Here is a 16834-nt window from a genome sequence, read left to right as displayed (position 1 = left end):
CATACTCGTATTTATTTGGCATACCACACCACAATCGCTAACTTAGGAGGTCTACAAGACTGGCCAGTATCAGCGAGCTCGAAATTCGTTCAATACCTTATGTTTGAAATCTCTGGGTTTTTTTCAGAAAATTTCGACATTCCACCAATGGTCTAGCTGTTAGATTTATCTCAATTTGCATTGGGTAGAAACTCTACATTGTCACGACCATAAACCTCTTTGGTCAAGGAGTGCATATTTCATCAAAATTCCTAACTTAACTTGTTTTTGGCACGCATGCTTTCAATTTTCGCCTGATTAAAGAATTGATTCGTACAGTCAATTTCATGAAAGCCGTTTGAGTGAAAAATGATTTTAATTTTTGGACTTTTATATGAAAATTGACAGAAAATAAAAAAATCATTTTCCATTTAAATTGCTGGTGAAATGAACTATTAATATACATATTGTTTGTTAGTAGGTTGATCGATGTAATGCATAGTAGTCAGATATTTAATTTCCTACTTAAAATTTGTATATTAATTTCAAATTTAAATGGATTATTTTGGTAAAAAATGAGGAGACAAAATAAAAGGCCAATTAAAACAAAAAAAATTAAAAAAAAAAAGTTTCGAAGCAAAGCAAAAGTTAATACATATTGTTAACTAGTATTTTTTAGAAAAAAAAAAACCGACTTCAACTCCCATATAAAATATATATATATATATATATCTCATGATCCGCTGATCGGATCTTAACCAGATTAGTATGGGACCACCTCTGAGACACTACCTTTCCGATGCAAAAGAATTATCGAAATCGGTTGACGTGGTCCAAAGTTATGCGGTAACATACATAAAAAAAAAAAAAAAAAAAAATATTCCGACGAACTGATAACCTCCTCCTTTTTTGGAAGTCGGTTAAAAAGTATTAAATCAAAAGGCCATATACATACATATGTATTATTATGAGCATAATAAAAACATCTTCAAAAGAATAATAAGAGAGGAAAGTAATCATCATAAAAAAACGAAATCTTCATAAAAAAGAAGAACTGAAAGCAATAACAGCGTAAGTGGATATAAGTAAAAAGCTAAAAACGTAAATAAAATAAGTAAGGACAGCGCTGTCTTCGGCTATGCCAAAGACTTCATACCCTTCATGAACATCAGAAAATTTATCTCCAACTCGCTGTCGTATTTTTAAGCACTTTTTATTTGTGATAAGCAAATATTTAGGAAGAAAAATTTTGATAGATATCGCAAAAACTTATATCCGAAAAATCAGTTGTATTTGAGAAATAACTTATAGAGCACCGAACTGGATTATTTTATCAGTAGACCTTCTATGATTTATTAGTAAATAGCTCACGAAATTTCTCAGTTTTAGTTGCCTAAATGAAGAAGTTTTAAAGTAAAACTTTATATCTGAACAATCAGTTGTAGGGGACCTATAGTTCATAGTGGCCCGATCTTGGTAGTCTTCACGGAAAAATTGATAATCAATTGAGGAGTTGTAACAAAAAACCGCATATCTGAACAATCAGTTGTATGGGAGCTATATGTAAAAGGCACCAGCTTACCAAATTTCAGTTGGATATCTCGAAAACTGAGGGGCTTGTTTGAGTTCACACAGACGGACAGACAGACAAACATGTCTAAATCGACTGTACTCGATGCTCTGAGAATTTTGCTGTACTTTTAACGGGTCTATCTCTTCTTATTCTGGTTCATAAGAACATTGGATTAAAGTTATAGTACCATTTTCATATTTATGAAATCAATAAAAATCAAAAAACAATGTAGCCAGTCATACAAACTAACACACACATACTTGTATTTACTTACGCGTACACACTCAAGTACACCTGCATGAAATGTGGTAATCCTTTCCTGATAAATATCATAAATCTCTATTAATTCAAAACATGAATATTTCAATGAAAAGTGAGCAGTTAAAAAGATAATGAGCAAAGGGGAGCGGCAAGCGGGCGGGCTCTCATTAATGCCACGGCTTGTTGCAGCGCTGCCTGTGGTATTTGCTGCCTGACAGAAAGTCTGGCCGACTAGCCGTCATAGACTGGCGGCCGTTTCGTGGTTGGCGGTTGCAAAAAGTGAAAATAATGAAATTATGTATCATACGACGACCACAATGAGCGGCCATGCCCGCACAAACGCAATCACACCCGCACCTCTGCGCCACTCTTCATCATTGAATAAGTATAAATTCATTAATGCATATATAAGTGTGTACTTAAACATATAATCACATATTGAAACAAAGTTGCATCATTGTCGGCAGAGTCAACCAGCCAGCAAGGTAGACAAGCAGACAGACGGACAGACGGACAGCGAGCGTGCAAGCTGCGGCAACAAGCAACGTGTGCCAGCAACCGCAATTGCATGAATGCAGCGAAGTGTTTATGTGTGGTTGGCTGGTCGAGTGCACTCCGGTGTGTGTGTGTGGGTGTGTGTGTGTTTGGTAGTTTATGTGTGCAGCTGAATATTCGAAAATCAATAACTCGAAATGATATCCGCAAATAAGTGCAATAAAGCAGTGCACACGTTGACTAACAGTAATCCGCTGAGCGCGAGCGCACTTCACATCAACTGATGAAGCTGCGCTGGATGCCACACTGGCTGACTGGCTGGGTTGGCTGGGGTTGTTATGCAACATAACAGCAAGTTAACAACAACAGCGCAAGCTATGCTGGAAACAGTCGGCTGACTTTTTGGTGGATTGCTCACTGCTTTCTGCTGCTTGCTTGTTGGCAAGTGACTTGTCGGTTGCTGGCTGCTGATTCTTAATTTATTCGATCACATTCGACGGGAAATTAACAACGTAATGCCATGCGGCAAAACGGTAAATAGCGATGATGATGACATAAACCGACCGTTGCACATGCTTACCTGCTTGCCGCAGCAGGTGAAAGATGCAGACTGATGAAATTGCGAACACGAAGGGTTAACTATTGGCGTGAAGTGGGTGAGTAGAATTGACGCTTATGGCCTGGTTTTTAACGTTCACGTTGCTTGCGATAAAGCGCGATAGCATCGCTGGATGGAAGTAACGCTTGGATGTTATGCTGATTTAAATTAAATGTTGACGAGTGCACTCCGCGGATCAAGGTGAGCTTGTGCAGGGATTGACTACATCAACTGTGACGGAGAAAGTGTGATGATGACGTACAAATTGATGTTGCTGAGACGATGAGGATGGAAAATAATTAAAAAGTGCTGTAGGCTAAAAATAAAATGTGAAGTAAAATAGGTTTTGGGAAATTCTTTCAATACACTTGTGAAAGGCTTTGTGGTTAATATTCTTTATACGAGTAGAGGGATTTTTCAATATCATCGAAGTCCAAAAAATTCCCAGTACTTCTCGAGGCATCTTTTTGAAGATGCTGCAGGAGCTGCAAAAACTATGAGCGACGAGAACCAGTTGTTACATTACAAATTGGATCTCAACAGCCATCATAAGGCGAATAATTTTGTATGGTAATTAAAATTGATGGGCGGTATTGCAAAAATAGACCCTAAGCAAAAAAACGATAAGTTGTGTAGAAATAGCGGCACTAGACTAAATTATAAACTTTATCTGATTGGCTTAACTGCAAGTAACTTGCCGGAAAAGTCAACACTAACAGGGCAATTCTGGCAACTATCTCGAAAGTTCATTACTGTCTTTCGAAAGACGTATTGAGAGATCTGCTAACGAGGAGGTCTTAGAGATATGCTGTGCGCTTTTTAGCATTGGGATTTTAAAAAATTAAATTTAATTTAAAAAAGTTTAAACATTTTACTTTTAAAAATAAATAAAACGAAAATATAGCAAAAATTTATAAAATATTAAAATCTAAAAAATAAATCAGAAAAATTAAAAAATTAAATCAAAAAGGAAGAAAATAGTTCTTATAAATAAAAGCATATTAAAAAAAGAGAAATCAAGTAAATAAAATAAGAAAAAATATATGGAAAATGTTTCCAAAAATAACAAAAAAAATTATAAAAATATTTTTAATCTTTAATTTTAAAAAGGAAAAAAAAAATAAGGTACATTAAAATTTAATCGTTATAAAAATATGTCTTTTAATAATGAATAACATCTAAAAATTAAAAAATACATAAAATAGGTTTCTGAAAATTTAAATTAATTAAAAAATATATATGTTTGTGCATTCGTTTTAAAAACACAAATTCTGAAAAATTAAATTAAAAAAGAAAAAAATGTAGATTTAAAAAAGAAAAAAAGAATACGCTGCACCAGGACTCGAACTCGGATCTCTCGATTGGTACGCCTGTGCTTTGCCCAATAGGCCATTGCGACTGTTGGAGTGACGCGAGTGCTTTCACACACAACAGTTTTTCACCACGATTGGGGAATGAGAGCTTTTTTTCTAAGGCTTTTGTGCTAGAGTAATAAAAGTCTTTCGAACTATCTTGCCATTTGTCTTTCATTTGTCTTACGAAAGACTTTTTACGAGTATAACTAGCCAAATGATTTACTACTCAAATTTCGTTTCTGTAGAGGACTTATTAAATCCACTAATCTATTTCCGAAGTTCGCGTTACGTCAAATTATATCGCCAATGTGTCGATTTACTTTTTGTACTTAAGTAAATATAGAGACACCCCATAGTGCTACAGCAAAGTTCGTTTTTCATTATAACCATCATTAATCAACGGTAAATTTCTCGTGAATCTTTGGCTTTCACTCGCCTACCAACATCTACCGACATCTGTAAAATCACGCCCGCGAATAAAACTCAGTGCTGCTCTGCTTTAATCGCACAATCATCATTACCATCGTTAACGTCAACGCCACCATCGTATCGTTAAGTGCAAAATGTCATTTACGCAGTCAACTTATTAAATATTGAAACGCCTGTGACACATGTCATTAACGCCTAAGCGGAGATGACGGAGATGACTATTGCGCTCTGCCTTCGTTATTATTGGCGGCTATTACTGGCTGATGTGGGGACAATAGCTGACGATAACTAAGATTGTTTGATCGAAAGCAGTTACATCCTTATGCGTGCATAAATTATAACTCTCCTATCGTTTTTTGAAGCTCTTTTGCTCAGAAGAAAATCGGTAAAAAAATGAGCATTATGCTGCCATGTGAAGTATTTTTTCAAAATTTTTTTAAAGAAACCGTACAAAAATCTTTAGAAATTCATGTCAACAAGTTCATATGATTTTCTTCGAAGATTCGTAAAGAACTCGCAACGCCGTGCCGATGCTATTAAATATCTCGTTAAGATTTCGGAAACTTTGATCTGCTGTGGCATTCAAAAAAAATTCGAAAAAACATTTTTTTCCTCGGCGACCTCCAAAACCGCCCAGGTTCTTTTCACCAAGGCTCTCCTCCAGCCATTGTGCCACGGATTCATTAATTTTCCTTATGCATGTAAATCGGTATGTAAGTGGATCAACGAAGCCTCCTTACCTGCATAAAACGGTTATATGGTCATTAATTTTTGCTGCAGAGGCTTCCGATATTCACAGCACTGCACTCAATTTGCCCATGCAAGTATGCATACACCTTGCCATATATATGTATATCTTCAGCTAGGGCAATTAAAATAAAGTAACGGTTGAAGAAATGGCAGCACTGGACACAATGATAGCGCCACCGTTAATACACTGCCATCATATTTATTTTTGCTCTGCATATACATGCGGGAAAACAGTGCAATGCAAAGCCAACAAGAAGCGGGTAATCTTCACTTGTATGACCGCCTTTTATCCTTCTCCACACTTTGCTGCACTATTTATGCTGATGGCGACTCCCTGGCTTTCATTTTTTACCTCACTTGCACATACATTAAGTTGATTGGTGAAAATAATCGCTTGCATTAAGACTTTGACATGCCGCATCCCGAGTAGCCGCCACCTTTCGCGGATGTGGCCATCAGTGTTATACAACAAACAGACCAGCCGGAGAGGTGCATTTGGCTTATGTAAAGACCAATCTGTAGCAGGCATTACTTGTCACTGATGGGCTATGGAGTCGATTACGGATGCTGCCGATGCTCTTCACACTTTTCAATTTCTACTCTTCTTCGCTTTTATGCTGCAATATCCTTACTAGCATGCTCCTGGCTCTGATGGATAGGACGACCAATTTGTTAATATATGAATGGCTAACGGTGTTGATTCAGTTCAGGCAGGTTTTGCATGGAAATTAATAGGAATATGACTTTGCAAGTTTAACAGCTCAACTATCAAATTTTGAGGGACGGTGGAAAAGGGATGCTTTGGAATTTGTAAGGAGGCTTTTGGTACGCCATATGTGAATACGCTTTTCTCACGAACGCTTTTCTCACGAACAACTATATAAGCACACTTATACCGACTCTTAAAATGTTTCGCTTAAGGCATCGGGCAGTGGCGCAAAGCATCAGCACTCTTCGTAACATTAATGGATCTTGGTGGGAAGGAGAATATTATTCGATGCCGATAAGAGATGATCATGTATTTTTCGTCGAGCTGAGTGATTTTTTGTAAAGTCAGAATATATCGTACGCCATCTACGAATGTCAGCAGCATCCTAAGCAGCTTATGGCATCTTCGGCACCTCGGCCAACAGCTTTGGCGACATACAGAGACACCGTTTCTGATTTTCCCATTGGGGGTGGGGACGTAAAAATAGCTCTGAAGTGATGAGGACTAGACTGAGTGGTGGGTAGCTGGATCAGCTTGCACTAAGCTAGAAATTTAGACACGCAAATAATTCTCTTAAGGTAACTTTTATACTTAATACTTTTGCGTAACCATATTAGTTGAATGTGGATCCCTAAATCAGGCACTATTTTCGTAGATTCGTACTGTCAAAAGTAAAATAATTTTTAAATACATTTGGTAAATTTTTTCCCTCTAGTTAGGTTGAATTTAAAAAGATAATTTTTCCAGCCCTACTACATAGATCAGGTGGAGTTGTGAGGCTGCACTTCAGGTACGATAAATATCCTCCACTTATTTCGTAGGACGAAGCTCCTTCCAACTCGCTGTTTTCATTCTGGACGGCCTTTAGCTGGCTCCTGCTGCCGCCAGTTCCAATATTTAATATAGTAGCCTTTGACTTCCCTACATCTGCAATTGGGATCGTCCATAGCAACAGCGGTGTTAGGTGAGTGGGGTTTAGGGGGCATGCAAAGAGATGTCTCGAGTCGTGGGGTATATCTTCGCATGACGGGCACTCGTTGGGCACATCTGTATCTAATCAGGTATATAGGTATAGCAATCTGCAATAGCTAGAGCGAAGTTGGGCTATGGTGGTGGTAAGTTGGAGTCTCCCGAGGCAGACGAAGTTCTGCTTCTTTCACGTCAGATGGCAAACGGAATTCATAGGTCGAGAGTCGGCGTAAGTCGAGACCGACTCCCTGTGAATGCCCTTTATGGCCTGTCTGTACGCTGTCTGGTCCAGAGGTCCGTTAGCTCCTATGGTTGTGACACCCTATTCGGAATTGCCTGAAAAGCATTGTATTGTGCTTCTTGATAGGGAGAATTTGAGCCTTTTCATCCAGTGGCTGTCCGCAGTGCCGTGTTTTGACAAGTACATTCTGTTAGTACCCGGCGACCACACAGGCCGGTTGCCGGCTAATTTTCTTGTATGTTGAGAAGGAGAGCAGAAGGTAACTTCAAGTATTTTTGGGTTATTCACCGTCGGAATTGGTTTGCCAACGGCAAGATCCCCAGTTTTCCGAGGATTTCGTAGAGGAGAGGGTTGGGCTCCTTGCAGTGAAGAAGTGAGAAAGTTCGGAGAGGTAAGCTCCATACCCGAGCGCCATTGTCTCAACAGAGAAAAATTCAGCTATTTTTTTAAGTAAGAATAAGAGAGCAAACTAATCGGCGGCTGTTGCTTAGCTACACCACAGCAGTTGAGACATTTACTTGCACCGATAGTCGGGGAGAATGTAGGTGCTTCCGAACGCTTGAAAAAGTAGGTAGAAGCTATCAGAGTCAGAATTATCAGGTGTTAAAGCCGTCACAAAAGACCAGCCTACTCAGATAAAAGCAAAAAAGTCTTTGCAGCATTTTAAGCTTCAAATATTAAGCTTTAAAATTCCCAAACACGCAGATATTTAAATGTAAGTTTTATAGCAACATCGCATCAGAGCACACACACACACATTTACTACATGCTTGAAAGCACTCATAACTGCAGTTGGGGGTGAAGGACTCACAACAATAGACCGACGCCGGATTTTCACACTCACCTGGCAAGTTCAATGACTTAACGCCTGCAGCTTCCTTCCGGCTTTTCTTCTTGGTCTACCTCACACTCTAGAAGGTGACGCCGCCGCTTTTGACTGTCTGCCTGTCTGCTTTGTAAGCAATTCGCTTAAAATGGTGAAAAATATCAAAAACAGAAAAGGAAAAAAATTAGTACATAAACATATGTATGTATGTATGTACATGCCTAGGTATCATATGCATATGTAGGTATGTGTCTGCCCATGAGCTTCTGTTGAAAAATACATTAAAAAATTGCTCGAAAGCATAACAAGACAGCGTACAACAAGAACAACAATGCACACTACAAAACTGCTATAGATATGAAGGCAACAAAAAAATATACGGCCATATAACACAACTTAGCACAGCATATAAACAACAGCAACAACAACAAGTATGAATAACATCAAGCATCAACATGGAAGTAAAAAATATTATAACACCAGCGCACACACACACACATATTCACAGGTTGTGTGTGTGGAGTGATCCTTTTATATTCACACTAAACAATGCTTTGCAGCACAAGACGGGCAAGTAAAAAGAAGAAAAGTATACACCCAAACACATAAACATATGCGCTTAAAAGAGGTGCAAACAAACTTATATACATAACCGTATGTACATACATATCTACATACATACATATGTACTTGCATACAAATGTTTATAAATTCTAAAATAGGCGAAATGAAGGAGGAGTCGACAGCAACGCCGTCGAAGATTGGTAGCTAAAGTATAATCTTAATAGCCTGCAGGCATCTAGGTTGAGTGATCCATGATGAGGCAGTACAGGAATGGCGAGCGTCGTGTGACTGACTAAAGCGACATAAGTAAGCACATATACCTACTTATATCGTCGTTTAAAGTAAAACGGCGCAACTGGCATTTGTGACAAAATAGATCTTTGCTAACCGAAAGCTTCTGGTATGAAGTCCTTATCCATTCATATTAACATATCGATACTTAGATATAAGAAGAACTGATAATTAGGGGAAAAAGAGAGAACCGTTTTAAAATAAGACACATTTTACTCTCTCTTATAAAATTTTGGCGAGCTCACATACGAGGTTTTGCATTTTGTTGATACGCGGTTTTGTCTTTTAAACGACGATATGTACGAGTATAGATACATATGTATGCATGTAGGTATGTAAAGGCACATTATTTATTATCAAAAAAATAATAATTTTACGTACCTTTAACACCCGACAAAACGCCGGCGTCGAATTCATACATAGCTGTGGCGCACTGTTTGCAGCAACTTGACTATGCATAAACAGGAACGATAAGACTTTCGAGAACAGTGATATACGAGGAGTATTATTTACAAATTATTAAGGTGACCAGAATTTTTTAACATTCCAGGAGGACAAATTCTCCACATTGAAAACACAAAAAAAAAATTGTGATTATTTTAACACACAAATAACAAATAAATTAACAATTCAAAGTTTCTCTAAACACAAGCCAAACAAGTTAATAGTGCACTGCGTTACATAATTATAAGACCCCCACATATTAACAAGTTTTGACTATTTCTTTTTAAATTAGTTAATTTTAATTGTATTACTTCCAAAAAAATGGCTTTTTTTCTTCGTCTTTTGTCAAAGTTCGATTAGAATTTTGTTTCAACGCTATATTTCGTTCAGCAATATCATTAACATATTTAATACTCTTAATCCTCTCTAAGACAACTAACTTCAGGGTAATTTTTTAGAGAATTCAATGCCCTAGAAAAAACGTTTATCCCTTTTTTATAACTTTATTTAACGGTTCAAAAAATATCACATTTTTAATGAAAACAAATTTTTTTACATGTTACTTACATACAAAATTTCAAATGCCCACCGAAACCTTTTAAAATTGAAAGTAAATAGGTAATTTTGTATATATACAAGAATTAATCGTTTGCAGTACTAAGAATAAGTGGCGAAATTTCCGGGAAACGCTCTCAAAATTTAGTATGTCGAATTACGTAATTCGAAGGGTAATTGGAGTGCGAATGAGAGAGCGAACTACGTAATTGGGGTGCCATGAAAAAGCCGTATTAAATGTTATTGATCAGGGCTAAAAGGAGTTTACGCTGTTCAACTCATTCTTGTTAAAATAAAATTTTAAGTTTAGAATAGATTTTTAAGTTGTGTCAATCACAGACATCTTTGAAACAGCTTTTTGTTAAGATCAGAGAGAACAGAGTTATCCATATGAAGAGAAAGAAATTTACTCGGCAATATAAAGAAATATGACGTCGTTTGAAGTACAAAACCGCGTATGTGAGGTGATAAATTATTTTCTAGGGAGTAAAAACACTCTTATTTCAAAATGGTTATCTTTTTTATAAAGTAATCGCATTTCTGGCTAGTATATTTCAGGACGAATGGATAATGATTGAGCCAAGAGCTTGTATGAGTAAATCCAATTTTTGGCAGCAAAAGTCAGTTACGCGGTTTTGCAGAATGACGATGCGCGGTTTTGTACTTTAAACGACGATGAGTACTTCAATTAGTTCAAGCCGGGAAGTCATGGGTTCGAATCTCACTGCCAGGAATCATTTTTTACGNGAAAGGTGGAAAACATATATTTAATACTTGCGCCGGGTATTTAATGTTCGGCTCCGCCCGAACTTAGACTTTCTTACTTGTTTTAGATCTCTTTCATCTGAAATTGTTTTACAAATTTAAATCGTTTATTTATTTTAATTTTTTTATTTTTTAACCAACAGGATAGTCGTATGACGTATTGTGGAACGATTTTCCGTCAAAACCAAATTTGACAAAGGCTCACGGAAAATCGTTCCTCAATAAATGTTGTTTGATGTTTTTAAACATGTGGCAACACTCCTCAGTACAGCTAAGAAGCGAAACCTTTTCTAGCCCATTTACCAATCTTTTGAATTTAAATTTGAAAACGTTGGCAACCCTCTTGAAACACCGCAAAAATATTCTAAACGTGCAAAATAATTGTTTTTTGCACTCTTTCGTTTAATACTCATGATTTGTAATTTCATATGTACTTGTGCATAGTTTAATTAAATTAGAATTTTCAAGCAGTTGGCAAGCCTACTCAAAATATTTTCCAATTACAATCTTCTTAAAATTCTTTCGTCTGACGCCCATATTATGATTTATACACGTTGAATTTGATTTCTTAAACAGTTGGCAACCCTCCATAAAAATTTAATTGACAATGGGAGCTCTTGCTAAGGGCAGTAATATCTCACCTCAAATTTTAACTTGCATATTAAATTTAGAAAACGGCCGTGTACGCGCTGGGCAATATTTTTCACCGAAAGAAGTATGTAGATATTTGTAAAACTGAGTAAAAAAAATTTCGCAATATGCTTAATTGCTAACAAATTATTTCCCTTAATTTATATTGGTACATATACATACATATGTATATGTATGTACATATGCTTGCACATATCCATAGAGCAAACATACATTAAATGTATATACATATGTATTTATCTCCGTTAATGTGGCATCATGTTTTTTATAGTCTAAGCGCGCAAATTTTCACTACTATCCTGGTAGATGCCAGCACACTTGTTCCCTCTTCGAACTTCTATTACATCCACTTGCTCGTGTGCTTGAAGTTTCATATGCACAGCATCCTGCTAAGGGCATCACATTATATATATTATGTACATACAAACACATAAATATATCTCTATAGATAAATAGCGCATTTGCGCGTTGCGCTTGAACGATGTAGAGATGAAAATGTGAAAATAAGTTTTCATAAATATTTATGACTCTATTAAGGTGCAAAAGGCGCGAGGCAATAACAAAAACAACAGTAAACCATAGCTACCCGCCAACAACCGGAACAAAATATAACAATAAACTCAACGCAAAGTTTGTAGCGGCGTGAGTACAGTGACGCGGCAACATCAGCTGTAGTACTCAAGCGCCGCACAGTGGTACAGCTCCATACATCTTTTAGAAAAAATTAGAAAGAGTCGGCGTAGAATCTCAATTATCCGTATGCAATATTTATGGTCATAAATCAAAAAAATACAAAATAAAAAATTGGACGAAATCAGTGTGTTTCGAAAACTCCTCCCTTATGTACCTAACCTCAAAAACGCCTTAAAATGCCATAAAAAGCTCAAAAATGAATTTCTGACTCCGAAATTTTGTCCAAATGTTTTCATTAACGTACTGTCTGAACCCTCAAAAAAGCTGCGTAATTTGTTTATTTCAAAGCATATCTCCCATATAAACATAACCTCAAAAACGTCTTAAAAAAGCCACAAAAAGCGGACCGCTGAACATATCATTCTAAAATTTTGCCCATATGTTAGTAATAATATTATAACCCAACGCTCCAAAAATAGGGATAATCAGTTTATTTCAGCACACATCTCCCATGCAAACTTAACCTCCAAAACGCCTTAAAAAGTTGGTGGTTAAATTAAAAGTCGCAAATATGAGCAATTTTTTTCAAAAAACGAAAGAAAGGAATGCGATCTTTAATTTTCCTATAGCTAGAAGCTGAGGAAGATCGGTGGAACAATGTTAATTGTTTGCTTACATTTATTCAAAGATTTGTTCGATTGCATTGATTTTTCTCTATTTTGGCAAGCAAGTACTTTTATACGAACCTACAACAAAAGTATATCAAAGCAAAAGTTAATAGAAATATACATCGCTGAGTTCAACAAAAATCTCAACAAATTTTAATTGAAAAAAAAAATTCTTCTGATTTCGTAAAAGATTACAGTGAATTTTTCTTCTTCAAATTTTGCTTTAAATGGCTAACCATCCAAGTATTAGAATTGATTTAAAAAAAACGGAGTTATTTCCACCGATATCCCACTGTGCGCCGCCAGGCGCTCGTGAATTTTGTAACAAAAAACGTTGCGACCCGAAGACATTGTCCAATACTGCGCGCCAATACACAGTGGCACAAAACGGCTGACACGTTGGTAACCGTGATGTCCGTTGCTTCCCGTGTTGGGACCGCAGCGCATTCAACCATTTCTTAGCCACTATTTCAGCTAGCACGCAAGCCTGCGACTTGTATGCTTGAGTTTGCATCACTCCTTCCGAATTCGCTTGAGTCCTGAAAGATTTCCAACGAACTGTTCGACACTATTTTCTAAACACCTTTCTCATTTACTTGGGGTACTGGCTCTTTGTGACGCCACAGTGGACATATTTCATTTTCCTATAGTAAAAATAATATTTTGGCGCTTCACTTATGCAAGGTACTTAGCCGAGCTCTTATATAAAGCTGTTTCTTAGTTATATCTTGCTCAGAAGTGAATCGAACCTATGGATAGAGAGAATATCAAAATGCCGGTTATTAGCAAAGCCGGCGTTGGATGAGCTCCATGTCCTACTAATGGGGACAGCTTCTTCAAAAGTCATGCCAAGGTATATTCAATCTGACTGCATGTATAACATTGCAACTAATGCTCGATAAGAACAGCTTTGCAGTTTCTCTCAATGTCGTAGTTTCCTGGTAGCCAGACAATTCTTAAGGAACGATAGCAACTTGACTTGGATGTCACGAAGACGAAAATAACCCACCTGTTTGCTCTGAAAACAACGCTAAGATCGTACCATTTGTATACCTTACTGGTACTGGTGCATTTCCGAACAAGGGGATACGTAAAATATGCCGTAACATTTCCAAACATTTGCCTGTATGGCTATGCTATGTATATCTTATACTCGTATATGAGGTTATGCCCTTTTCAATATTTTCTTGCTGCACTACCTACACCTCCCTCTTTTATTTTTTAACAAAAAAGGAAGCGTGGAAGTAATAAAATGCAGCGTGAAAAGCTGGATAATTACTAATATGACTGACAATACTTCCTTTTGTGGGGATTGTGGAGGAAATGGTGTATAGAGGCATGTAAAAAATCATTGAATAGAGCAAATGCTTATACAAGCATACTTATGTGTATACTAGGATGCCTCACCTTTAAACGGTTAAAGATTGACTTTTTAACAAAAAACTAATACAATTAGACTTTTGAGTTTATTATTTATTGCAAGTGACCTTAAGTTCTAAAATCAAGCAAAAAATTATCATAAGCACAATTTTATACAAAATACAGCACTAAAATCCAAGAAGCGACACATACACACTAATGTACATACTCATGAATGGCATCCATGCGTTTGTATAAACAACATCAACAAAACAAACTCACCACCACACTTGCATTATTTTCAAGTATGACATCATTCAGCTCCGTCATTCATTGCGTGCTTTATTCATAGCCGTAAGTAGAGAGTAAGAGTAATGTGTGTATGTATTTTGCAAACCCTGTCGTTAAATCTAGTAGTTCTGAGCTAGGTGTTTGTGTTTTTGTTCAACTAAATACTTATTTTGTCTGCTATCTTTTGCTACATTGCCAAGCAAGGTGGAATGAAATTAATTTAAGTTGTCACAGAATTTCATAGATCATGGCGATTCGTGACAAGAATTTCAAACCTAACAACAAAATTAAAAAAAAAACATTTGCCGTTCTGACTAGTATCAGTTTCTATAACAGCTTATAGTAGTTAAACTTCTCGCTTTTGTATTGAATAGTTTGGCTTTTCATTACTGGGTATTTATCAGCAAACACATAAATTTCTTCCCAAACAAATGCAGTCACGTATGGGGCAATCCATGTCAAATCGACCATTTTTTATTTGGTTTCATTTTAGTCACAACTTTTGTAGTATCATATGACAACGTCCTGTCAAAGAAAACATTTATTTATTTTTCTTTTTAATGTACGCAAAATTCTAAATTTCACAAATTTCGGGAGTGTGCAAATTTATTTTTGTGAATCTCAAAGCTATTATAGTTACCAAAATGGTTTTGGTCTTATTTTAAAGCTAATATTAGTGGTATAAAGAAGAAATATATTTAAAAAGCGAGAGATAAAAAATTTTGAGATATGCGAAAATTGTTGGTTTTTTTTTTTAAGTACAATGCCTCCAACTGCTCCTTAAAGGTCCTATAATTTTCAATTTTTTTTTAATATACATTTTTAAACTTCAAAAAAATTTTTTGCTAACTCTAAAGTACTGTAAATTTTTTTTTATTTAACTTCAAATTTCTTTAAGTTTGCAAAACTTTTTTTTAAACTTCAAAAATTTTTATCTTCTAAAATACACCTTCTTGAAACTTTGAGGACCTTTTGAGATCAGTTAGCGCTACAGTTAGGTATTGTACAAAAAAATGGAGACACAAATTCATATAAGTTGTAGCTTTCACGATTTTTGAAGTTTCAAAATTCTGTAATTTTTTATGTTTAGATTTTTTTTTTTAAATAATGAATCGTCAACTCTTTGTTTGTCAGACTTTCTTAGCGGTTACTTACATATAGCAATATATGTATTTATACCCATGGATATTTCTACATCTATATGTATTAGAGTCACTTGCCACTCTGGTAATTTACTACTAACTAGCACGAATTCTGCAATATTTAAGTGCATTGTGATTTACCAAGAAATAGAAGCGATATCGAGAAGGGCAGAAGGGGAAGCGTTTTCGTTGCTGAATGCTGGGTGTGTTTCCCGGAAACAGTAATTAAATAATTATTGTGAAATTTCTGAAATCAAATATAATTAACTGAAGTTTGCGGATCACATTCCGCTCACATTTCATTTCCAGAAGCTATTCGCATTGAAGCTCATTGAAACCAGCTGCTCATTGTACGCATTCCAAAAAATTCGCATTAAATAAAAATTTACTTTAACCTTAAAACGACCTTAAAAAGTAAATTTTTTTCCTTAAAACAGTTGTAACGAACTTAAATAAAAAAAATTGATTTGTTTTACGCTTCTTTTGAACACAGAAATCGATTCCTCGACGCAAGAAAAGCAAAACTATATTTTAAAAACTCTTTAAAAAATTGAGGGTAAACTGTGTTCAGGTAAAACAAAAAAAAAAAAATAAATTAAATTGAAAACCCACTTTTTTTTAAAGCAGGGGGAAGACTAGATACTTGAAGTGATCACATTACATTTAAACTCATACAATAAATGGCTGTAATTGGAAATGAACCTTCGAATTGAATAAGTGCAAATGTCTGTAGTGGTAAGTGACGGAAATGTTTGCAGCATTATTATTATACATAAACATGTGTATAAAGAAAAAATAATTTGCGCATAAAAAGTTTTTCTCTAATCACATTCAAACAAATTGCATCTTTTTATAACATGATTTGCTTATATTTACATACAAACATATTCTAATATTTGTAGGTATCACTAACTCCCACCTACTCAACTCTCGTACTTTTTCTCTTTACAGACATATTTCACATTTGATTCGCGTGCTGAACAGCAAACGGAAGTTTATTTACGTTATGGCCAACATCCGGAATTGTATCCCAATCGACGCGGTGAAGTAGTGCAAGGGTAAGTGTAGATAAACACGCACGCACATATAGACAAAAAAAAAACACATTGAAATTTTTATTTTTTATAACAAATATGCAAAAACAAACAAAAATGAAAATAATAAACAAACAAGCACCTGCATCAGCTTTCCATGTTACGTATACGCCCCGGTGCCGTAGAATTGCTTGCATATTTACGTAGCTTGTGGAGAAGAGCAATGCTTCATTGTTGCGACGTAGCGGCGAC

At 35.9% G+C, this 16834-nt stretch overlaps 1 protein-coding gene across 7 annotated transcripts in view; it reads left to right on the top strand.

Annotated features, from left to right (window-relative positions):
- LOC108381871 (uncharacterized) overlaps positions 1-16834 on the top strand; it is a 283017-nt gene that overhangs the window by 211600 nt on the left and 54583 nt on the right. For all 7 annotated transcript variants that reach the window (XM_017638310.1, XM_017638302.1, XM_017638264.1 and 4 more), the window contains one exon: positions 16500-16606. In XM_017638310.1, coding sequence (XP_017493799.1) covers positions 16500-16606 — 107 coding nt within the window. The remainder of the gene's footprint in view (positions 1-16499; positions 16607-16834) is intronic.

Source organism: Rhagoletis zephyria, unplaced genomic scaffold, assembly GCF_001687245.7.
Source record: "Rhagoletis zephyria isolate East Lansing unplaced genomic scaffold, Rhagoletis_zephyria_1.1 Rzeph_scaffold_00142, whole genome shotgun sequence".
Taxonomy (NCBI): domain Eukaryota; kingdom Metazoa; phylum Arthropoda; class Insecta; order Diptera; family Tephritidae; genus Rhagoletis; species Rhagoletis zephyria.
Note: the sequence above shows the minus strand (reverse complement) of the source record. Positions and strands in the feature narration are given on the sequence as shown.